This window comes from Acipenser ruthenus, chromosome 8 (assembly GCF_902713425.1).
Source record: "Acipenser ruthenus chromosome 8, fAciRut3.2 maternal haplotype, whole genome shotgun sequence".
Taxonomy (NCBI): domain Eukaryota; kingdom Metazoa; phylum Chordata; class Actinopteri; order Acipenseriformes; family Acipenseridae; genus Acipenser; species Acipenser ruthenus.
In genome coordinates, this window is record NC_081196.1 from 11,808,644 (window position 1) to 11,834,739 (window position 26,096).

General features: G+C 35.7%; 1 protein-coding gene across 1 annotated transcript in view; it reads right to left on the bottom strand.

The window, feature by feature from the left end:
• Positions 1–26,096, bottom strand: part of LOC117972790 (transmembrane protein 135-like) — a 104,435-nt gene that overhangs the window by 74,914 nt on the left and 3,425 nt on the right. Inside the window, exons 2-4 of the mRNA XM_059028503.1 lie at positions 23,182–23,309; positions 22,532–22,624; positions 7,285–7,318 (exon numbers count right to left, since the gene is read on the bottom strand). Coding sequence (XP_058884486.1) covers positions 7,285–7,318; positions 22,532–22,624; positions 23,182–23,309 — 255 coding nt within the window. The remainder of the gene's footprint in view (positions 1–7,284; positions 7,319–22,531; positions 22,625–23,181; positions 23,310–26,096) is intronic.

Consider the following 26,096-nt stretch of genomic DNA (forward strand, 5'->3'; position numbering starts at 1 on the left):
CCGTTTCGTACACCACATTGCAAAAATAAGAAAGCTAGCATCATTTTATTGTTTGTTTGTTTTAGAAGGTTAAAGTGTGGGGAAGTCTGCTTAAAACCTGAATTCTGCTCTGGTTAACTATGAGCCTTTATTTTGCATTTTCAGTTCATGCTAACACATGTATAGCTAACAATAGTGGGTAGACAAGAAAGTCTGTCAAACGCCCGAAAGCAAAAGACATGCAGATACTTAGCCCTACAGTACTTGGAACAGTAAATCTTGCTTACAAATGTTGTATTGCTAAGTTAAATAGAATACGTAACATGAACCTTTATCCCGTATGGGTTAATTAAACCATAATGTTATTTGCAGAAGTCTGTATTCTTGCACTGGCGCTCAGTTTTACTGAATCAGCTGCTGGTTAAAACTACGCTAGTCAGTCATTACTGATTAGGAAGTGCGTCCAAATCAAGCTACAGTAGGGATGCAAGTGGCCATAGCAGATGGGAAAAAAAGGAATGCATGTTATTTCCTATTAACTGGTGTTACTTATTTTGAATAAACCTTAAAAATGTTTTTAGTGATTACACCGTCCTTCCCAAGAAATTCATGTGCAGTTCCAGACATCTCCGCAGCCATTCACCGAGAGAGATCCATCCACTAACATTTTCATGAGGATGTGTTTATTTATTGTATTGTGTTTTTAAAAGGGTCATTAAATAATTACAGTTAATGGATTAGTGAAGCAGGATCTGGGTTCTATTTTGCTAATATTTCACACCAGGTTTTATTTTCTTATTCCGTAACCAGCATTTCAATTAAGATATTCTGAAAGTGACTTATATATGTATGTCTGTATGTATAACGTCTGGGACCAATTTCACAAATCACATCTAGGTAGCAATTGATTTACTTATTGAAATAAATCAATCGGAAGAAAGCAAAAAATGATTTAATTTTTAAATTTTGACTAGCTGAGCTGATTTCTGCAAATGTATGCTGTCTTGAAATACTGTTTAAACAGATAAAATGAAGACACTTTCTAAGCTAGGATCATGCTTTATGTGAAAGTGGCTCCTGGATTCAAGAAGTCCTAACAAATGGTATTAAAACTAACACATACTGGCGATTAAGAAGGATATCTGCTGTGCCAACAGAAATGGTTGGTTCCCCCCGTTAGGGAAGTTAGCTTGCGTATGATGGCGCCTTGGAAGCAAAAGAGTATCACAAGTTTCTCCCCAGCCCCTGCCAAACTTCCTGCCCTTAAGTGATGGATGAGGTTTCCAGGGGACAGCATGTCAAAACCAATTAGCCATGTCAATCCACAGGAACACCAGGTGCCTGCTCTAAAAATCTCGATTACTGTATGATTTAAAGAGGACAAGTTCACAGTTCAAGTGTGCAGCTTAACGGTTTCTACTTTGAGGGTGTTTTTGGGAATTGTTTTTTTTTTAAAAAACACAAATATTATGAAACACACACTGCACATTTTAAATGTTGCTGCTTTCAATTCATATCGATCACTATTGCTGTACAGGAATACAACACTGATTCAACATTTTATTAAAGCAGAGATTGAAATGCAAAGCCGTTTTGAGTCATTTAAAGTTGTATAATGATCTCAGTTTATAAGTATTAAGCTCAGGTATAAAACAGACAGAGAGACGTGCCCAAAACGGTTTATTTTTGGAGAATGTGTTTGAACAACGTAATCAGAAATTGAACTCCATAATTTCATTACACAAAAGCTTATGTTGTTTCAACATGCAATTTCATTTTTATTATCATTACGCCGTAATTAATGCATGTAAGGAATAATCACACACAACAATGACATTTTTAAGTGCTGCAAACTTTGCATTACACTTGTCAAATCTTAATGTAGTATAACTGTCCTTGTAACTTCAGAACTGCCTATGTGGAGTACAGTATGACCCAAGATCCCTGAGTCGGGAAAAAATCAGCTGGATTGATTTTGTTCCATAAAGCTAATACACTGCAATACATCAGCATTGCAGACACAACAAACTATCAGCCTATTTATCATCCCAATGTCAGTACTGTGGCATTCTACACTACAGCTTCAACACTGCCCAGAACAGCCAGTACAGCTCTTTCATCAAGTGTCTAATGTGTTTCCATCACTTCAGAGCTCCATTCATTAGTCTAAGTGACTGAAACTTAAGAAGCAGTAAATCATTGTCTCTCAACAGGACAAAACACACAAGTATAAAAAGACATTTCAGGGATGAAAATGCAAATCAGGCTCAACAAAACATAACAGCATTAGTTTAAATAATACAGAGCCCAGGAAAGAAAAATAAACAAATATAAAAATTATGCCTTTTTTTCAAATAACCTGTAGACGTTATTATAATAAATTACAATGTTAAAGGTGACTGGTTTATAGGGTTATGTTCTAAATTGTACAAATTTCTTTGCAATTGACCATGGAATTTAAAAAGCTTTTAAATCCATGAGAGTAAGCTGTTAAAATATTTACACATTCAGTGGAAATTGGACGCAATTACAGCAATTATGTTTAAAACCTATGGAAAATGTGATACTATGCTCCATAAAATGAGTATCAACATTACCCTACCTTTATGAAATAAGACATGTACACGTACTGTATGTTTGTATCCTATTGTTGCTTGACTTAAACTCCATTTTTGTAGTCAAAAAATGTCTGATTAAAAGTAACCAAGAAGTTAGTTTGCAAAAATGGATGCAGTAAAGTTGAATGGAAAAAGTTAGAAGTTTACCAAATACTAAAAACTGTAAAACTAGGCCTACATGTTAAAGTGCTACTGAAACAAAACATATTACTTTCCCTAGCTTTCTGCTTTGTTGTACGTATTTCTGCAATATCTCTTTCAATATCATTTCAGTTGTTTTGATGTGTTTATTAACATATCCCTGTTCATAAATCAGTTTTGACTAGTTATTTTCGTTTTAAATGGGTCATGCATCAGGTCTTCCAGTCAAAATGTCTTCTGAATTCACACCATAGGCAGTTTGAATCCAACATGTTCAATCAGAAATATTTCATTGGTTCCCGACTCCTCTCACGAAGTTCATTTTGATTGGTCACCTTGGTCACCTACATGCTAAGCAACACAACAGCGTTGAGACGGACTGCAGATTTCACTTCCTGGGTTATGAAGTGTTCTGTGTGACAATGTCGTCTGCACATTTCGAGTACAAACTTAACTATTCATATGGTTGGAGGTACATCCACTGTGCATCTTGCATCTTCGCTCTAACCGGGCGTGGGTCTGTAAAGTGGATTTTGTGATTATATGGGGCTTGTATGTCATATTCAAAAACCTGTCCCTGCCCATCTTAAGTGGAGCGAGCAGGTAGGATCCTGGTAAAGATAACGGCCAGATTAACCAATTAAACTTTGTGAGAGGAGTCAAGAACCAATGAAATGTTTCTGATTGAACAGGTTGGATACAAGCTGCTGATGTTGCGAATTCAAAAGATATTTTGACAGGAAGACCCAATGCCTAACCAATGTGAAACAAAAATAACTGGTCAAAACTGATTAATAGCAGATGAAAAAATTGCAATTATGTTGAAAATGGAATAAGTACAACAAAGCAGTAAACTAGGGAAAGCAATATGTTGTGTTTTAAACACTAAGTAGCCTGTTCACTACCATTTTGATAAATTATGTCTCTAAAAATTTGCAGGAATAATATATTATAAAAGTATTTTACAAAACATTTTGCAAATAGTTAATTGTGCCACAATCCTGCCAAAGCTATACATTTAAAGTTTTTCCAAATAGCTCAGACAAAAAGATCACTATACAAACAAATTACAACAGTCGTTTACTTGATGTCATTATGCAACCAAGATGACAAGAGGCCAAGAACATGTTTTTTCAATATGTAAAGTACATTTCTATTATTGCTCAGTAACATAATATTGAGTTGCGTGAGTAAGTAAACTGATGGCATTGATCTGGCCAACTCTCAACTATTACATCCTTCAGTATTTCTGGTTATATTAAAATCAGCAATAAAAATCAGTCAAGTGACATGTAAATACTTTTAATTATCTGTGTGTAGATATATAGATAAAAAGATTACTAGCAGCTCAATCACAACCTTTGTTTTCAAAAACGGCCATATTAAGTATGTGAAATATATGTTACTTATCTATGACCTAATAAAGAGCATTTTTTTTAACAGCTGACAGGAGGTTGGGAATGGGAAATCTGGAGCAGTTGTCCAGAATGGCCCATAGATGGAACAATACTGTTATTGGCGAATCATCAGTAATGGAAGCATTTGACAACTGAGCACCTGCTGCATTTTCAGCTCTTAGTCAGTCAGAACTGCTGTCTTGTCTATCATGACTGAAACCAACTTGCAAAAGGAACATACAACCTTTATTACAGAATGCTTTTCAGGGGTTCCACTCAGAAAGCAAATTATTCAGCCATGTGAAAGGCAGGGAAAACTGCTTTGCGGATAATTCTAGTCAAAGAGACTGAAAATACTTTTGTCCTTACTTAAGGCAGGGCTGAAGAAAAGAAAAGAGTGTAATCACAGCTGTGCAGAAACTAAATAAGGAGGAACAGGGCCAAAAAGCAGAGGGATTTCAGCAGGGAACCATAACCTGAGAGCTACAGTGCAAGAAAGTGCCTCGAGGGCCAGCACAAAAATGTTCCTCTAAGTTGGCTCGGAATCCAAGAACAAGAAATCTTTAAGGCTGAAACACCGGGAGAGCAATTAAAATGAATGATACTTAGAAAAATACTGCCTTGTACAAAAAAAACATTACAAAAGCAACTCAAGATATGAACTACTCCTTGCAACACCCAATCCCCAATGCTAAACTGTTTACATAGAACATCATTGCACATTCATTGTCAAGTGTGTAAAGGGACTGAGTGCTGCTTCAATAAATGACAAATGACCAATGAGTGTGAAATTATATCACCATTTCCTGGAGACCGTTTTAAGTCAACATGAAATAATGTAGAACAAAAAAAAAACATTTGAACTTCCTTCACTCGGTTGCTTCGAACATTTTATTAAGTTTTCAATCTTCTGTCAATTCAATACATTACATTTATATCAACATGCGACTGTTAGTCAGTGATTACATGGCTTTAGAACCTTTATGATCAGAACGCAAAGGACCATTAGGGATTTTGCAAATCCCAGTATACTTAGCATACAGTGGGGTTCCGGAGTAAATATAGTCCAAAAAGCTATGGTGAAATAAGGAATCTGACTAAAATATGGTTTAAAAGTTATATCAAGCTTGATATTGCTCGGAAAAAACGAGGGAGAGTGCATACACAGTATATAGGAAATCGGGCACTAATTTAACTACAAACACTGGAGAGGCGGTATTAGTCTGTCATAATTAATTTAATCTACAGGGTCTGTGTCCCCAATATATCCAAGAGTGAAAACAAAATAACAATACATTTTACAAGGCTCCACCTGTAATTAACTGTACTGTGCTAATCATATAAATATAGCTGTGAACCAACTGTACAGACATGAAGTCAAAGTCTTCGGTCTGCATTATTAATATGGCCGGGTTATATTGAAACAATCTGTATAATTAGACAGCACCAACACCCTTTTGCGGATAATATCCTGCACTTAACACAGGACTACCCAAATAGACGTCTTTCTTTTGTCTTTAGCACTCAAGAAATGTTTTCAAAATGCAGGTCAATTACTGGCAGGTCACGTGACAATAACACCAGACTTCTGTTTCATGATCACTTCCATATGCCCCACCACTGAGTATCTATGCGCTGCTATTTTTAGATACCCTGCAGTTTACTGCCATTGCTGGCCTTAGAATGCTGCACAATTCAATAATGTCAATATTCCCTACATTTAAACAGCTTTTGATCAATCTAAGCTTAAGTTATTTGATGTCAAGGAAAAATGGTGTTACCACAGTGAACCATAAAGTAGGCCGAAAACACTTTTTTTTTTTTGTGAGCGGAATGAACTGAAGGTTTGTGCACAAAGTAATCTTTAAAACAATCTTTATCATTAATATGGCCAGTGTTTAACATAACTTTTGGACTATGTTGTCCATAATAATAAAAATAATTTAACTGTGATCTTTAGTTTTCCCATTATGTGCAGAGAGGATACTGTAACTATATCACTGGTTAAAATACATACCGTATAAATGTGATGTAATTTGCTCTTATAGGCTATTAAATGTTTTTTAGACCTGTAGAACCAGCTTCCACTCTCAAGCTTCTAGTACATGTATTCTGTTATTCTGTGCTGCGGTGGTGCACTGTTATTGTGACAGACGTGGCAGAGAGGCAAATACCACGGAATGACCCTGTACTGACCGCATTATACAAATATTGTTTTTGGACAGCAGGTCTTGATGTTATTATTAATTCTTAATTAAAATGACAGACCCCAAAAAAACACAACCAGGGACAGCAAGAAAAAATAAATGAAACGTCATGCACAGTAAACAATAGTAAATTAGAGTCCATTTGCGAAGTTGTTTTTGGCCTTGATACAATGGTTTCACAGCCGAGATAATACACCACACACGCTGTAGCAGAGCAAATGTCAGCCCCCCCCACACACACACACACACACACATTAAATAAAAATGAACAAAGAAAAGTTCATAAAACAATTTTTAAAACTACATGTCATTTTATCACCAGACGAAGGTGCCTGACTGAGTATGACATTCTCAGTCATGTGGAGTAGTGGTTAGGGCTCTGGACTCTTGACCTGAGGGTCGTGGGTTCAATCCCAGGTGGGGGACACTGCTGCTGTACCCTTGAGCAAGGTACTTTACCTAGATTGCGCCAGTAAAAACCCAACTGTATAAATGGGTAATTGTATGTAAAAATAATGTGATATCTTAATTGTAAGTCACCCTGGATAAGGGTGTCTGCTAAAAATTAATAATAATAATAATAATAATAATAATAATAATAATAATAATAATAATAATAATAATAATAATAATAATAATAAAATCTGAAGTTTCATTCATTTCTATTTTTTTTCCCCCTTTGGTCTTCACCACAAATAAATCCCTTCAGTCTACATCACTGGTTGCAATACCCCTATGTACGGCCCCATTATTAACCATAAAGTTATTTCAGCGTTGTTATAATTACGTGTACCAGTGCTTGAATTAATGTAGTCCTGCTGTGCCGCGATTTCTGCCAAGGCAGTGCAAACAAACTGTGTTGCAAGATGCACAGAAAGAAAGACAGGGATTATAAATGAACAGCAGATTGTTTCTTAAACTAGTAAAATGATCATTTCTTACCAAGTTTGCCATATATATTGTCAGTAGTCCTCTCCTGAAATTAAGAAAAATAACACATTAGTATAAAAGCTATACATTTACTGAAGAGAATGGTTTTCGCTTGTGCCACAATCCTACTTGTACACCACCCAATTAATAGTTATTCTCAGGGCTCCAAATTGATTCCTTAAGGTTTGCTTGTTGTCTCATCTCATTAGCAATTACTGCTACAAAAAAGTTAGGAATAAATCAATTTTATTGCCTGAGCTAAACATATCTTCATGGGTTATCGAAGTTCAGGTGTGCCTAAATAAGCTTGTAGTGAAACACAAAATATATAATTTTACCTGCTAGGTAATCAAAGTTGTATTTCCATGGCATAAAATGAGAAATACAAACACGCTGAAAAGGCAAAGAATCCTTCACAGTGTGCCAAAATAAAAAAAAGTGTTGTGTTTAGCACAACCAAACCAGACCTGCAAGCATTACCTTCACTTCGAACAAACATTCTTTTTTCACTGGTATGGACATTGCTAATGAAAAGAAAAACCGAATGATTTTCATATACTTTCAAGGTAAGAAAAAAAAAATGCAATTCACCCAAAAATCTGCCTCTGCATTCTTGAGCACCAGACAGTTTTATATAATTGGTAGTATATTACCATGTTGACAAAGAAAATAAATGGTTCTGCTTGATTTCTTTATTTTGTTACAAATCTGGTAAGGTCTACATATGCATTTATCCATGAAACAACCAAAATCTGGACTGTATGCATTATTTTAGAGTTCCAAATACCTCTACAAAATGTGAAAAAGTTAAAAGAATTTGCTGGAACCTGACTTGCACAGTTGGGTACAATTCCCAAGAATGTGTCTGTCCGCAATATTTTTTTTTATGTTATTTGTTTTAATATTCTTATGTACGACAAAGCCACAAACTGAAATTAACACGACCATACTTCAGTAACACTGAAATCTGTCTACAGAGTACAGACTTTATTAAACCAGAAATGTACTGTACTGTGCTGACTGAAGGTTACCCCCACCATTTAGCTCAATTTGAATGGACCTCCTGGGAAACATTTCAGCTTTTTCTAAATCACAACAAAACATTATTTAAATTCTACAAGACAGGAATGAGTTTTAATAGGTGAAGTTATATAAATCCGATCAGGGTTCAGGGTTCAATTAACCACTCCTCCAACAAAGCAATAAAAATCTGTGCCAGGTACAAAATGTAAAACCCTGAAAGGGAAACAGAGCATGTACAGTTTACAGGGGCAAGAAGCCTAGCAACAGAAGGATGGTTTCTACATTTGCTGCCAAAATATCCTGGCTTAAAGAGTAGTATCACACACTACAAAGCTGGTTAAGTATTAATCAATCATTTTAAAATAAAATAATACCATTTCCCGATACAGTCTGATTTACACCTAAACAAGTCGGAAGGGGACGGATTGCTCAACAGTTATTATGTATCTATGAAATACCTAAATGGGAACTTACAAGGATCCCAGAAGGGTTGTAATGAATAAGCATTGGTGACAGTAAAATAGGAATCTTACAATAACTGTAGTTTCACTGGCTTGTGAGGGTCTGTGCAGCTGAACTTCTGTCCACACACAACCATTCTAATGCAGAATGTTAATGCCTACCTATCTGTCACAATGACGAAAGAGGTTTTAAAGGATAATTATTACTTTATTAATTATTAATAATAAAAATGATATTATAATTATAATATATACACTTTTCTTTAGTCTAATAATGAGTTAGAAGAAAACAATTTACATATCATATCATTTTTCTTTTAAAAAACATATCTGGGGTGTGTGGGGCAATCACAGTCCTGGAGGGCCATTCCACTCCAGGTTTTTAGAATGGGACAGGAACAAAGACCAGGAGTGAAAGAGCCCCCCCCCCCCCCGCTGTAAAAGGTCATGTTGATTGCTGTGCGAATCTAAGCGTTGTTGCACAAGACAGCATTAACCTTGCAATAAAAGCCTGATCTGGAGGAATCTATTCAGTACTGTGGAATGCACCACTTGAATAATACACAGTATAACCTATACATTATTCCTTAAAATTGTTTTCCCATCAATTAACTGTTATTGCTTCTGTATTACTTTTATTGTTTGTGTTTGGGGGGGAGGGGGGGGTTGTATTTTTAACAATCATGCAACATAAACTGGCTTCTAAGAAAGAAGGGAAGAACGCAGAGCGCTAGACACCAAACTGTAATAGCTTGTTCCTGACGTGTTGTAATGCTGCATATCTTTTCTGTCTATTCCCGTGAGCTTCAATTGATACGCAAAAGGAAGTGGAAAAAGAGCTAAAAAAATTCTGTCAACTAAAAATTAGCTTCCATCTGGAGGAATACAACATATTTTTGTTGGAATGCTGTACAGCACCAAGCGTTGACTTGGGCATTGAGATGGTCCAAAATGCTTGTAATTCTTTCCAGGGTGTTGTGATACTGTACAGCACAGACACATGAAGCTAGTTTTGTATTTACTTGTATATGGCAAAACTTGGAGAAATCCCCATCTAAAATACAACAGCCTTTATTTTGTTCCACTAGACGTGTGCCTGCCAGCTCTATACTTGCTTTTGGCGTCTCTGTGCTGAAACCGGAAATTGATGGGCAAACTTATGCCAGTTCATTTTGTGGATTGTAATACAAATGCCCTTCATCAAAAATCCAGACTGAAGGCAACAAAACTCACTGAAATGCATTACTAAAAAGAAGTTAAAGAATTCAGTCAATGGCACCATCAAAACTATATGGTGTACCAGCTAGGGCAGTGCCATCATTTTGATTTAGGTAGAAACTCTTTCAGTACAAAGTAACTTTAAAAGAAAGACTATCCTAGGATAAATTCAACTGGCGGAGAAAACATACATAGCAATACATCGTATATTAGATTCATGTGCTGGTCTGATATTTTGAGTTACCATTCTTATTCAACCAGAGCGGTATGCAGTTTTGAGTAAAGTTGTCTTTTCTAGAATTGATACAGGTCTGCAAAGTTGAAACAGTTAAGTTCGCCCCTTTCCTGTTCATCCTTGCATTCCAGATTCAAATGCCTATGGAAAACATAGAATTAACCATCTGATACAGTATTATAAGGCACCAGTGTGCAATCAGTAAAGGGAGCAAGTTTAGGTTCAGTCCATGCTGAAAATCTGGAAAGGGGCTATGACAGCTGCCCCTCGTAGCGCTTTCCAAGAACATCTTTAATAAGTGTTTTGGGGCTTCACAATGGAGGGGAGTTGGAGTCAGACTGGAACGTAGACTGAAATTGCTGGACACTGTGTTTTGAACCCCCCCAGAAAAGTCCTCTAGAATAGCAAGGAAAATGGAAGCAATAAATCGACTGCTGTCCAGGCAGGATACAATATGAATGGCAAAAACAGGAAGGCATTTCTTTACACAGCAAAACAACAACACTTCGAACACTGAAACAGCAAAAACATCAGCTAAACACATATATCAAGGATGAACTCTGTGCTTAGTTCATCAACTGACTATTTTATTACTGTAACAAACCTGTCAATCTAACACCAGACGCCGGGTATGCTGACGAGACCAGTCATGAAAGTCTGATAAAAGCCTTGGAAAAACAAACGCATCCACACTGTTGTTTAGGTTGGAGTTAATCTCTCACGCCCGGTGGTTTCCTATAGACGGCAGGACTCCAAGCAGGAGGCACTGGTGCAAATTTGCAGCAGGAAAAAAAGCAAGCCAAAAAAAAAAACAAACACTTCCTATACACAGTCAGTAGTAATCACAGTAAGTGTTAGATAAACTTCTCAACCAAAAACAATTCATGCATGTCAGTCAAAGTGCATTTTTTAATGAACTACACTACAGAACTACGTTCGCTCAGGCATAAACGTTGTAGAAAAGAAAAATATCCACAAACAAGTACAAAAATATATGAAAGGTGTTGCAAATTAACTGCCTGTAATTACACAAATTCATATACAATGGATGTCTACCTATAATTTCAATATTCATCAATGTCCAACATATTTTGAACAGATCTGCAATAAACGCAACAGAACATAGCCTAAGTTCCTTCTATGCACAAAGAGGCTTTGCCACGTAGGCAAGGAGTTAACAGACCTAAAATAATGGACAGTATGAATAGTATTGTAACTATATCCAGTGGCAAGCAATTACACACCGACAGCCAGGTTAAAGGACAAAGTTCTGGCAAACACGGACTTGCTGAAAGTGTATAAACTAAATTGCAGCACACACAGATCTCAATCCAGGTTTTAAGATGGATGGAAAAGAATGCAAACAGATCAAGTGTCAAGAAATATTTTACACATGTAAGAAAGCGACCGGCGATTTCTGAGACAAGGCTATTCATCCAATGCTGTAAAATTTATTGAAGGGATTTTGCAGAATACAGAGCATTATTTCTGTATATGCAATTTTAGAACCAGCCCTGTTGTGGTATGTTATGGTCCAATTAATGCTGTAGTGCATGAGTTCTGTAGCCTTATTCACCTCTGCCACTGTTGTTGAATTGATGTTACACCGCTGTTTTATTATTCATTACGGCTTGGAATTGTAGATGGATTTAATGGTGATGTCACCTTGCAGGTGCATTTGCGGTGGTGGAGTAAGAGGAGCTTTTATTCGGAGACAGAGGTTTTAATAAGCAAACCTTTCAAGAAACCCTCCCAGTTTTGTCTCTATTGGTAACGCTCTAGCTATTCTTGGAAACTATGTGTCACACCATTTTTGAGTACAGAATGAAACTGTACTGAGATAATCATAGAATACAGCTGGTAACCAATTGTAAAGACACTATCTTAAAGTGTGTGGTGTGATTTGTATCACAGACAAAGCCAGTAGTTCAAACAACGTTGTATGAAATGGTTAATTTCCACTCGGAAATACAGCTGTGTACCGGATATTAACGAGTAAGTAGCGGGGTTCCGAAAAATATAGTTACACATACCCATGTGCTGCTACAACTGTTTAAATAATGTACATGTCCTTTTTCATTGTTATCATCCTGACAACTTTTTACACTTTCATAACTTTAAATCCAGTTTCAAAGCTCTTTTCAAAATGGCGGCTCTAGTTCACTTGGGTTTGAGACCTGTCCTCAGTCTCAATCACTGCGGGAACATAACAAGTGCTCTGGCTTTTCTGTTCCGTACCACATCATGGAATGTCATTGCTGTGTTATGCATTATTACTTATGTTTGCATGAAAGACAAATAAATCCATTCTCAGTTCTTGTGCATTATATTTTGCTAAACCTAAGCATCGTCAGCTGGTTAAGACGGTCTTCTTTCGTGGATTGACGTTGAAACACTTCTTCCAGGATACACAGAATTGGTAACAACTGACAAATACCTTTTAGCCTTTCTTGCTAAATTGGGAAATAGTTATTCTGCATTTCTCCAAAATTCGGTCAAAGAAATTCCACTATCGTTTCCTTTTGCTTATAGCTGATATCCCTCCATTTCTGATTCACAGTAAGCATCAAACCCTGTAATAGAATCTAACGGGAGGGTTTCTTTATCCAAACTACAAACTTTTTGTGAGTTTAAAATCCTTACTGCCTTCAGAAACTTGTGAGCTGGTTGAATAAAACGTGGTTTTATTCTGCATTGATCAGGGTTGTAGTAACTTGTCAATTTTTCATAAACTTTGTAGAAAGTTTTAACACACTGTTTGTTTCTACTGGGATCTGTGCTGTGCAACTCTTGTGCCAGTGCTCGGTATGTATTTATTAATTCTGTAATTTTATTATAACTGTGATGAACTCTAACGTTACAGCTTTCAAACCCCTGTATAAGGTCCACTAGTCCCATACCATGCGTTGCAATCAGGGAAAACTGAGACACCAGGTGGATATTGCTGCGTGCGATCTCTCAAATAAATGCGTTTTGATTTTGTTGGTGCATCCATTTTATCCTAAAAGAGCAAGTCTCGAGATAAGCTTTTTCTTTAAACACATCAATTTCTAGAATGACCATAATTGTCACTCATAATTAGGGGGTATTTGCTAATTGTCCATGATTTCCATTACACGAGAGTAGATGTTAAAACTTCATGCTGATTTGAACTCGGCTCTCGCCAAGATAAGCACCAACTAAGACGTAGCTTTACAGTAAACTAATGTGATCCATATGTGTCATCCATTTACGTTTCCTTCCATTTGATGATGTAGATATCCTTCTGTCTGGTGTCCAGAATTGAATGTGTTGATTCCTTAATTATTCTTTAGATCAGTTTAGCTGGAGTGGCTACACGGACATCTGGAGGTTTGGGACCGAATTGCAGGTTAGTCCTGTCGTTTTAATTATGATGTCGTAAATTTCGCAGGGGCCCATTTATGAGGTATTAGCCATTGAAGTAGCAGGCTGGTGCTTAAAGACATTTAGACTGCAAGTTTAACATTGCAAATAATGAGTTGAGGTCAGCTATATTCAGATCCGTTGCTGTTTTAAAAAAGACTTCACACATCACTTGCTTGTAGATGTTTTCAAACTATAAAACTGTTAATCAGTTACACATAAACAAATTACATCTATGGAAAGTTTTGTTCAGGATTTATTTTTGCTCACTGCCATTGGAACTAGTTTTTGTATTCAATTTATCGTGAGCCTGTTGCATAAAATCTTCAGAGGAAGGGCATGATGAAAAGTGTTGTAATTTTACCACATCTAGAGTATGCTGAATGTGATGCATCAGCATAGAGGAACTAACATAGTGACACTCTCCTTGGCATACCCAGCTGTGCTGTTGATATCAAGACCAAACTACAACACAACACAAGCTGTCGTAGATGGTGTTGTAACTCAAGTCGAGTTCCAGTGGAGACACACCATGCCTGACTGGAAAGGGCTGGAATGTATGTATTTATATTAAAGTATAATCGACAAACAAAAATTATAAATGTGCCCCTTGAACAAAATAATTAATTTAGTTCTGCAACCATATACACTATGGTGCTGTTAGTCTCTGCAAGAAAACTGAGTACGCGGATTACCACTGGGTTCAAATGCAGCCTTCGGTGAAAGACATAATAATAATACACAATGTACTCCTCTTTATTTTTGCACACAACTTTTGCTCTTTTGGATGGATCACCACATTTTTTACTTCAAATCACATTTTAACTGGGGAAAGTTGTTTTGGCACAGTTCGTTCAATACTATAAATACTGTACTACACATGTGAAAAATTTCAATTAATTCAACGTTCTAATCATTGATTAGAAGGTTCACTTGATAAAATATATATATATTGTTCCACATTCAATCAGTTTACTGCATGCATTTATATTTTTCCAGTTAATAAGTGAATTGAATTTGGCTGTTCAGAACTCATCATGGGGAGAAAAGAATAATAATACAATATTTATTATTTACATTCTATGCACACCTTTGTGATTTTAAAAACAGATCACTTACTTAAAACACATGTTTTCTCTCATAGTGAAAGGCACTCTCATAGTCACCCAAGAAACTGTCCACTCCCCAAAATGATCATTTGAACATGCCATAGCAGCAGCATGCCTCACTGATAAACAGATTCTTTTTAACTGGCATGTGTGTCCACAGCAAATGCTACTGCTTTCAAGTGGTTGCATTGTTAACTCTCTGTAGGAAAACTCTTGGGCTAGAATTAAAATTGAAAGGATATATAACCCACAGGTTCAAAGACGGGTCTAATTCAAGCTCTTAAACTGGCCCACATAGCACAGGTCAGACTTAAACTGTTAGTCTGTTCTGTTTATTAAGAAACAATGAGGAAAGTGGCTTTATGGGGTAAAACTATATATATATATATATATATATATATATATATATATATATATAAAATCAGAAAAAATGAACACAGTTGTGTATATAATAACACTTTTGTTATTAAAAAACATGCAGAATTAATTTAAACTGTTTAATGATAAACGTCTTTTCAGCATGTCTCACAAGCTACAAAAACAGACACTACAGGTTCAAGCTTCTGATCGTATAATGGTACAGGGAAAAAGATCTTTATTACTGATGGTACCGTAAAATGTTTTCCGTATTGAAAGTCATGCTGACTTTGTCAGTATCTGACTTTAAAGTGACTTTCACAAAGCCTTTGCTTTCTGATCTCTATATTCCAACAGCAGCTGTACTGTGTTAGGCTTCTGAAGATATTACATTATGGTGGACTGCTGTGACTGGTAATCTGCATTACCTACTGCGGTGAGACAGCTGTTCTTGACAAATCCACTATTTACAGTAAACTCTTCCATGGAGACGACCAACACTCCTTACATAACTTTTTTTATATGTGTTGGTGTGCTTTACAGTTTTAACAATAGCTGTCACACATTAAAGGCAGCTGTACTTATACTGTTATATATGTTAAAAAAAATATATATCAGCTTTCTGTAAATGTATATAGGTTGACAAAATCAATATATTGGAAAACAAGGAGATTCATTTTTTTTCCCCCTCATCGTAAAGTTTCGTTTTGCATCCCTAAACTACAGCAGAGCTTGCCGGTCACATGTATAACCAGCTGATGTTCAGTTCACTGAGTGACAATAGGGCTTCATAAAGGAAGGAAGTGTGTGTGCCTTCTGTTGAAACTACCTTTAGGAATAAACACAGAGCACAAAAGGATAAACGTATATAAAAAAAAAAAGTATCAAACAATCACCCACAATTTACAGTTAAGGCACTGTAACCACTAAATCCTCATTCTCAAGTGAATGCAGGGAAGGCACTCCTTGTGGATTCTATACCACATCATGCCAAGGCTGGCAATCAGTCGTTTTTTCTACTTGTTCATGGTCTACTTGTTCCTGGGATGTTTTTTCTGTCACCCAACTAATGTTTTGCTTCAACACAAGGGATTTTCTTGCACTTCCTACAGATAACATTGTTTACAATGGCAACCATTTTTCTCTTTATTTTCCTATACTAACAACACCACAAATCTATGCTAATCCTTTTCCTGCTTCTTTGTCCACAATAATAAAGAACAGCCTTCAATGCTGAACAATATGATTTATGACTTGGTTTGGTTTTCATGGTATATTCTCTAAGCAGTTCAAAACAGTAGATGCATAGAATGTATTCATTTTTCCAATCAGTTCTTCCAGACAAATAATCTAAATCTTAATACTAAACATTACATTTTTAACATTAGCTGTTACACATTAAAAGGGGCTGCAGTGTGGAGTAGTGGTTAGGGCTCTGGACTCTTGACCGGAGGGTCATGGGTTCAATCCCAGGTGGGGGACACTACTGCTGTACCCTTGAGCAAGGTAATTTACCTAGATTGGTCCAATAAAAACCCAACTGTATAAATTTTAATTGTATGTAAAAATAATGTGATATCTTGTAACAGTGTAGGTCGCCCTGGATAAGGGTGTCTGCTAAGAAATAAATAATAATAATGCATTAGAGACAATATAACATCCATATGAGTTATAACAATGTCTGGAAGATGTATTGAACCTTGCTGTGCTGTTTCAGTATCATTAACTGCTTCGTGCAACTCTGATCTATCCTGAAGCTTGTTGGATTGTGTACGATTTTGGCTGCAGACCCGGAATTCGCGTCTTCTCTTCTTTTTTTACAGTAATATGGTACAAATAATACGTTGGTTATACTTGGAGCCCCGTGTTTTTCACAAATACGAAACAGCACGGAATGCAACCTATAAAACAAAATAAAACGAAAGGAAAAAATAAAACAAAATAAAACAAAAAATCATTATAAAGCAAAACGAGGGAGACACTTGTTTCTTTCCAAAGGGCTTTTATTCAGCACGCCTTTCTCCCACACACAGAGACCACAGCTCTTCCAGCTACTCAGGTTACAAGACCAACAACAACACAAAATGATGTCACAGCGCCTTCTTTTAACCCTATGCTGCCTATGGGGAATGACCACATTTGGTCATAAATATGAACACTTTGTGTTTAAGCACTTGTAGCTTTGGAACCTTAAATTAGAAATTAAAACCCAATACACCTACAGAAAGGCATTGAGTAGATCTTTCCAGTAATGTGGGGTGAATTTTTTTTTTTTTTTTTTTTCACATGAGCTACACCTCCCAAAAAATTATCAAAATATGAAAAATAATAAATCATATGTTTAAAAATTGCCAATTTCAACCTCTTTCCAAGTGTTCTATAAAAAAACTAAAAAAACACCTTACATATTCAAGCTGCACAATTTTCCACGGATTTCAAATCTGAAATCAGAATTGAAATATCTTGCACAGTTGCACAGCTAGATAAGGTTTTGCAATGCATAGTATTTTACAAAAATCAACCTCCGAAATGGCAAAGGCAGACCAGGGCTAAGACTTGCCAAAAAGTGAGATTGGAAACATGATTGCCCTGTTTGAGATACAATTATATTTCAGTATAAAAATAAAGAAACAACACACAAGTCATCAAGTAAAAAAAAAAATGATTTGAAAAAAAAGAAGCATATTACAAAGCATATTGAGAATTTTATTTGGGAGGGAGGGAGACAATTTATTTATTTTCAAAACTAGAATAAATAAAAATGATGCTAAAACATTTTATTGCAGAAAATTAATACTTTATAACATTTTTTTTTATGAAGTTAACATTTTATACAAGATAATGATCAGTAAACTACTTACAGTAAATTGCCTTAAGAAAGACGAAAAAGAGAAAACATGCAGCAAGAACACTGTAAACTGTTAGGCAACATGCAATTAGAAAACAAGACAACATGCTATAAGAACAGTGAATGAACAGTGAGACAACTTGCAATAAGAACAATGAGGCAACATGCAAAATGATGACACTGAACAACAAGCACCCTGTTCACGTATGGAGACCTACTTTTATTTTAGTTTTAATGAAAATAATCACCTTTGGGGAAGTGCCAAATCTGAAAACAGTTCCCATTTTTAACTAAGCAAAGCGGCTTCACGTTGCATTCTGGTGCCATGCATACAATCAGGGTGCAATGCTCTCTTCTGCATTTACAGTGGCAAAGCCAGAAATTCTTTTTCAAGCTCGTCCGTTCCGGCACGTGGACAGAGTGAGAAGACGAGACGGGTGTCGAGGGTTAGTGTTAGGGTTAGGGTTAGGGTTAGGGTTGGTACAGGTGGTTTGTAAATGGGAACGGCATCCTCAGTCAGGGCCCTCCTCCACATAAAACAATAAAATAAATACCAATTATTAATAATAATAATAATAATAATAATAATAATAGTAATAATAATAATAATAATAATAATAATAATAATAATAATAAATTCTCCATCCTTTTTCACACAGAAAAAAGTAAATTAATAATAATAATAATAATAATAATAATAATAATAATAATAATAATAATAATAATAATTGTTCTTTACACAGACACACAAAGTAAAAGTAAACTAATAAAATACAGTACATGGCTAAATAATAATGACTACAGCTAATTAATGTCTCTGTTCTTTACACACACACACACACAGTAAACTAAATAAAAAACATGACTAAATAATAATAATAATAGTAATAATAATAATAATAATAATAACTACAGCTAAATAATGTCTGTTCTTTACATAGGCTACATACACAAAGTAAAAATAAAAACTAAGCCAATAAAACAAAATGAAATAATTATTCCTCATTCTTTTACACATCGAATAAAAAAGATTATGTTAAAAATAATAATAAATGCATAGCTAAATAATAATAACGACTACAGAAAAATAATGAATCGCCTAGAAAAAGTAAACAAAAATTAGCTGACACAGCAGGGAAAAAAAAACAAAACACTGCAAATGTACTCAACACAAAAAAAACAAATATAAAGTTGTAAAAAAAAAAAACAATATGGCTAATTAGCCCAAGTACTTACCGTTTAGATGATATGTAGATTAGCACTCTTGGAATTGTAAAACCAGAGATACAGAACTTCGAATGCGCTGTGCATGCAGTCGTAATGGCGCTGGCAAGGACACTCGTCTTCATCTTGAAAATATTATATGTCCCACCTGTCCTAGACCTAAACCAATGGTATCATGACACACCACGTAGTCATGGCTATGACCCACGCTTTAAAAAAAAAAAAGTTTGCTGGTTGGACGGCTGAGATATGACATGTTTTGTCATCGTAACAAAAGTTACAAAATTACAGCACGTCGGCAGCAAAGGGTTAACCTTAGCCCAGCCCCCTTATTGGCCACACATCCCATTGGACTTCAGTCGCACAGTAGGACCAAAGGGCACAGACAATTAGCAGCCAATGAGGACAGTCAGACAAGAGCTAATCACAGGGGAGACACAGAGCATGCCCACATGCAGGCTAGGATTACAGAAACAGAGGTAAACAAACCAGTGTTGGCAAATACAGAGCAGCGGGGTGAACACAATTACGGCGGGAATTACTACATGGATCACTACAAAGGAATTACATTTTTAAAACTGGGAGGTTTATACAAAAAATACTTTTAAAAAAAATACTTGCAATCGTAGTTGTCAAGGCTGAGCCATTACCACAGACATGTCTGAAGGGAAACGGAAGCTCTGACTAGCACTTGTGCAGATGTATAATTTGGAGCGAGTCATTTGGGAATTAAAATTGTGATGCAAGAGAAGAGATGTTTGTGTCTAAAATGCCTAAACCGCGCATAACAACGGCAACAAAATAATGATGTGCAGATTTTGCAAATGTCAGCTGGAATGGAAGTCGAAAGATACCATCGTTAAGCATTTGTTGTTTATTCCTTTTAGCTGTTTGCTTATATTTTGTATTAGTATGCTAATTCTTTGTTTTATTTCAAGTGGTGCAAACTTTGCACTGGAGCAAATGCTGTTTTGGTTTTGAATGAATTTGAATGAATGAATCTGCTTTGCTTAGTGTTTAAATACTGAGAAAGCCCATGTTCATCATAGGACTGATATAACCTTTAAAACTCTAAATAATAACTAAGCTACTCAGTACAGCCAAAAAAAAAAAAAAAAAAAAAAAAAAAAAACCTTTCAATGACAAGTGTCTGTCTTTCCTGTTCTTACAATGCTTTTATTTTGTCATTGAAGTTCAGTACTTCGCTACACCAAAACTGTCAGCTCGCTTGCACTGTGTTGTGTACAGAGATTTTATGTACAGAGTTTACACATTGAATTTGCTGGCTAGGTAAAATGTGCTGTTCATTCCTGCCATTTAAAGAAAGTGTATTGGAAATTCAAACCAAATATTTGGTGATGGTATCAGACAGACCCCCAAAACACAAACTGGCACAAAACTTTCCTTCCACATTGCATGGTTAAAACAAAAACAAAGGTCACAGAAACCTGCTTTACATCAAATGGCAACATTTTTACCTTTGATCACCCAGTACTTGTGCAAGGTTTTAAAGTGGAGCGACCATACGGTAATCAAGTGAGTACGCAAAAGACCAAATTAAAAGTATGAAAATAATTTGTCTTGCCTAGACAAAACCTGTAAAAAAAGTTATATGGTCAAATATTTAGCTGTCTTAAAACATCTTTACCAGAGGAAAAGAAGCCACCCACAAATCATCCAAACCATAAAGAAAAACAGATAATAACATGTGTCTTACACAGCTCGTGCTGACATTTCTTGTTTTTCATTTTTAGTTAAACTGCTATTAGAAACACTTCCGTTTTTCAAAATAATTGGTTCAAGCAAATTTAAATGCAAATGCCAAAATACACCAACATAACACTACTACTGTAAATTCCAGTAGTAACAGTGTAAACCAATGACAAATGGTACTTGAATGGATTTAAAAAGTAAGTAATAATAAACAGTGCACCAGTAAGCAAAATCAAGTTATACATCCTACATCACATCGGTATTAACCTATTTTCTTTCACCATATTTAAATTTGTCTTTGTAGCGTCTCATCACGTACTCTTATCAGCATTGCAATTGCCATGCTTTTCAGCAAAATTCCGCAACTCACAATTTCAAACCTATTGTGTAGCATTTTTTGTCTGACTATCCTACATTATCCAGTCTCAAAGACACCTGCATTATAATACTGCATTGCAGTTACAACGAACGGAAGACTTGATAAGTTTACTCGGCTTTTTTAAAAAATACCTCTTTGCTAAGGATCCCAGGGGCGGGTTCAGTCTGAATGTTGACAAATCAATAGTTCTGGAGGGTGGGAATAAGGAAATTCATAGAGATGTAGCAATTTTTTTTTTGTCCACTTACACGTGTCTGGGTCGAGAGGAGGTCAGTCAAGAGTCTGAAAGCTTGCGTTTAACATTCAAAATGACTAAGGATATTGAGATAACTATAGAACAGTGGTTTTGTGTTTCTACCCAGCAACATCACCTCAATGCCGTACATCCAGAAAAAATAATCAGGTTGTTGACAGTTAAGTTTGCGTGAGCCATAGTAATCCCATTGTGGCACTAGTACTGTAGTTTAATATTAGACACACCGGCGCATATGTTGCACTGGTGTATTAGCTCCCCCCCCCCCCAGTTTAGCAGCATAACTTGTATTATCTTCACTGTCAGCTAAGCATAATTTTTTTTCTATTTAAAACATCAGACAACTTAATTGTGATTTTATTATAATACTGCGCAATAAAATCTACAGTAATATAGTAAATGTTTAATCATCTTAATTATAGCTCTACTGAATGTAATACATTCAGTTTATTTAAATTTAGTGTGAACTGATTACTGTATTTTTTTATAACAGTTTTGGAGGAAGCTGTCTGTAACACAGAACACAAGTTTGTCCATTTTTTAGCAGTAGGAAAACCTACTTATTTTTAAAGTGGTTTTGTTTCATAAAGTAATTTACAGTTTACAAAAATTTTAGGTAAGTGAGGAAATCTTTTTGTTCAAACTCTAGATGTGTAATAATTTGTAACAACATTAGTAGCTGTAGACCAGGGGTCTCCAACCCTGGTCCTGGAGAGCCCCTACCCAGCAGGTTTTTTAGGAGTCTTTATATCATCAGTGGCTAAAGATCTGGGACACTTGTTAATCTTCACTAATTAAGCCAATAATTGGTTCAATTAAGTAACCGAGAGATTGGCTGAAACGAAAACCAGCAGCCACAGTAGCTCTCTAGGACCAGGGCTGGAGACCCCTGCTGTAGACCAATCCAATAACATACGTCTTAGTGTTATTTTTTTCTTCTTTTTTACTGGTTTTGCTACATGATTATAAAGCATCATAGAAATACTGTATGAACCTGAATGCAATCTGCATTGCCTGTCATTGTTATACTTAATATAACGTACTAAAAGTTTTACCTGCTTTTACGCTCAAGAAGAATGGCCAAATAGGACGCAGGCAAAGCCGCTCCAAATCCAGCAGACCATGAGTAGAATCTCCCAAGTATTCTCCTGAAACATTGAAAAAGAACATCTGTGAAACATTCCATTATAAATGTTATAGAATTATTATAGTCTCAATATTCTAGAACCACAAACGTTTCTACCCATACAGCTGAGCTTACCATTTTTACTGCTAATCCCATACTCTGTCCTTGCACTAGCTAAGTGAATAAAGCACTGGATCACTGCTTGTGCCGTACAAAATCAGTAACTGAATCAGTTATGGTATATTTAACTGTTTGACCCTGTAACTTCCCTTGGGGTATTTACCATCAATATTAATAGGTGTCTACCTACACATTTATCCATTACAATAATGAGTTATCTAGAAAGAAAGTGAATGACATAGAAAAAACAGAATGCTTCACTGCTCCAGGGGTACTGTAGATAACGATGTAACATTGACAATTACGCTTACTTTGTCACACAGTAAAACTTTATGGTAGACAAACATTTCGGAAAGTGTCTTCAATCAGTGTACCTTTTTTGATTACCTCATATTTTTATTGAGATTTCTGAAGTTATGGAAGACTTTTTTTTTTTAAAAAAGCTTTCATTATCATTACCTGAGAATGCAGAAGAAAGCAATGTAAAGCCCTCCATTAGTAGTGAGGAATGAGGTGGACTGGAGGATCTCAGGTAGAAGTCTGTACAAGTAATATTCCTTCTTTCTCCTTCGAAGAATTGCTGCTATCTGAAACAGATATCATACATTGTTCTAGGAAAATAATTCACTCGTGTTTCAACACACCTAGAATTGACAGGAAAGAGTTGAATATGCATCCAGTTTTAAAACATTTATCGACTATTACACCAGTGAAGAGACAGCAAATGGCATTTTGCTTAGATAAGCTCATAAGAAAAATGTGTATCATTACTAGTGGTGCAACAATTAATCGATGCATTGATTATTGATCACCTGTACTTAAATTTCCAGAGCTTCGATTAATATTGGTGAATCGATGCATCAAATTAGAACTCCTGTTGCCGGTTTGCATTAAAACCTTGAGAATGTGAGAATGTGCTTCTTTTAGTGCTGGTACAGTAGATAAACAATGCCAGCGCGTTGCTAGGATACACACTTTAGGCCTCTACATTCGTGTTGGACAAGCCAAATCAGAGGTATTCACGTTTTCTTGATTTAAAAATTAAGGCAATACGTATTTTTGGAAGAAACTGAAATAAAGATTGGTAATTTTTTGGGGTTAGGGTTTGGGTTAGGGCAATATTATATAAACAGTGGGCAGCAGTGTGGAGTAGTGGTTAGGGCTCTGGACTCTTGACCGGAGGGTTATGGGTTCAATCCCCAGTAGGGGACACTGCTGTTGTACCCTTGAGCAAGGTACTTTACCTAGATTGCTCCAGTAAAAACCCAACTGTATAAATGGGTAATTGCATGTAAAATAATGTGATATCTGTATAATGTGAAATAATGTATAATGTGATATCTTGTAACAATTGTAAGTCGCCCTGGATAAGGGCGTCTGCTAAGAAAAAAATAATAATAATAATAATAAACAGAAGCTGAATTTAGTATGGTAGTTAAATTTGTGAGATTAATTAAAATGTTTTGCTTTGCTTTGTATATAAAATGTTTAACTGTTATGTACAGCGTTTTTTTTAGTTATTGGATCTTCCATTAAAAAAAAAAAACTAATGTTTGTTCTTTATTCTGAAAAATAAAACGCCAATGCATCGATTAGGCTGCCAATTGCACCACTAATCGCTATATTTTTGGTATATTTTTCGTATTCACTTTAGGGGTTTTAATTGATCAATTAATCATCCGATCTATTAATCACACCTGTTTGCTAGTGATATGAAATTGTATTAAATACAACTGTAGCCACTTCCAGACAGACGATTGTGAAACCAATCCAGGTAACATTTATTCTTGCATTTCCCAGATATACAGTAACTTGATTATGCCTTTTCTGATTATACAAGCAAGCATATGATTAAATAATATTCTTGCAAGTTTGAAGCTACCAAAGTAACAGACTGACTACACACTTGTACTAGAACCATAACTCCTCCACCATCCCTGCAAGCACTGTGGCACATAAGCTCACTCTCAAAGCTACAGCAGCTCAATTATAAATCAGTAATACAACTAACATAAACTGTGTTACATTTTGAACTTAGCTTTTAGATTATATGTAACTAACACCGCAAATGTTTCATAATGACAGCTACTGTTTAATATACAAATATTTGCTTACATATTAATGGTAGTTAGTACAAAGTGTACCTTCCGACCTTTGGTCCCCAATTTTAACCACTGTTCTCTCCTCGTACACTTGATGTGTCCTATACTGTAGTTACAGCTTTATTCTTTTAATACTAAGCCTTCACTATGTTCCTTTATAAAACTTTACCATGGTATTTTTGCAGTTTTACAAAGCTTTTTCAATGGTTATTATATTGTGCATTTACCACAGTTTACCCTGGTTTGCCATGTTTATTAATATGCTTTTACCATACATCGCTATTCTTTAGAATGCTTATTTACACTCTTCTGTGCTTTTACTATGGTAAACGTTTATAAGGGTTTGTGTGCAAGAAGGATTTGGTTTCTATTTGGAATAATGGGCATGCAGAATATGTATTCCAGCAATGTGCCAGTGATCCCTGTATTCAGAGTATACTACAGATAAAGTACCAGCATTCTCAATAGCACACGCTATTTGGAATACAAAAGGAATTATATGTGAGTAAGTCACGCACAGTATTTAGCATGCTCTGAAGTGAACAACAGAGTGTGCCTATGCAGAAATTCCATTTGCATGATAGCTTCAGTGTAAATGTGTGGAATTGAAAACGAATACCTATTCTGTAATGTAAAACTTTCTGAATGCCCCGGTTGGGACTGTTCTATTTACTGCTTACAGCCTGACAGCTTTGCTCTCCTCAAATTATTTTTTACTGAATATAAACAAGGTGATGACCAGACGTGTTATGAAGGAGCTGTCTCAAAAAAATATATAAAAAAAATGTTTTTGTTCATAACGTTTTGTAGCTGATGCCAGGAAGATCTCATGTACAACAAAAGTAATCTTTGCATGACACATTTGATGATTAATGCAATGGACGCAATCAGTTACCCCTGCCCAATGATTTGTCAATTCTGGACAATACCTATCAGTTTGAGCCATTCTAGCTGGTTATTTACACTAAGAGCTACAAAAAGCATGCTTTATTCAAAAGACTATTTAAAGTCTTAAATAAGGACTGGCATATCCATGCAAAAAAAAAAAACAACAAACTTTTCAATTCTCTGCAAATGACATACATACCATAACTGTGAATACTGTGTTTTCAATACCCTTAACTTGTTGACTTGTGTATTTTTTTAGATTGGTTTTGATTGTTTTTTGTTTTTTTTTAAATGCAGCCAATTAGATGGGTGTTTGCATACCACGGCAAATCACATGAATGTGCACTCACCTCATCTTTATGATCTATTTAGTGGTAGGTTCTG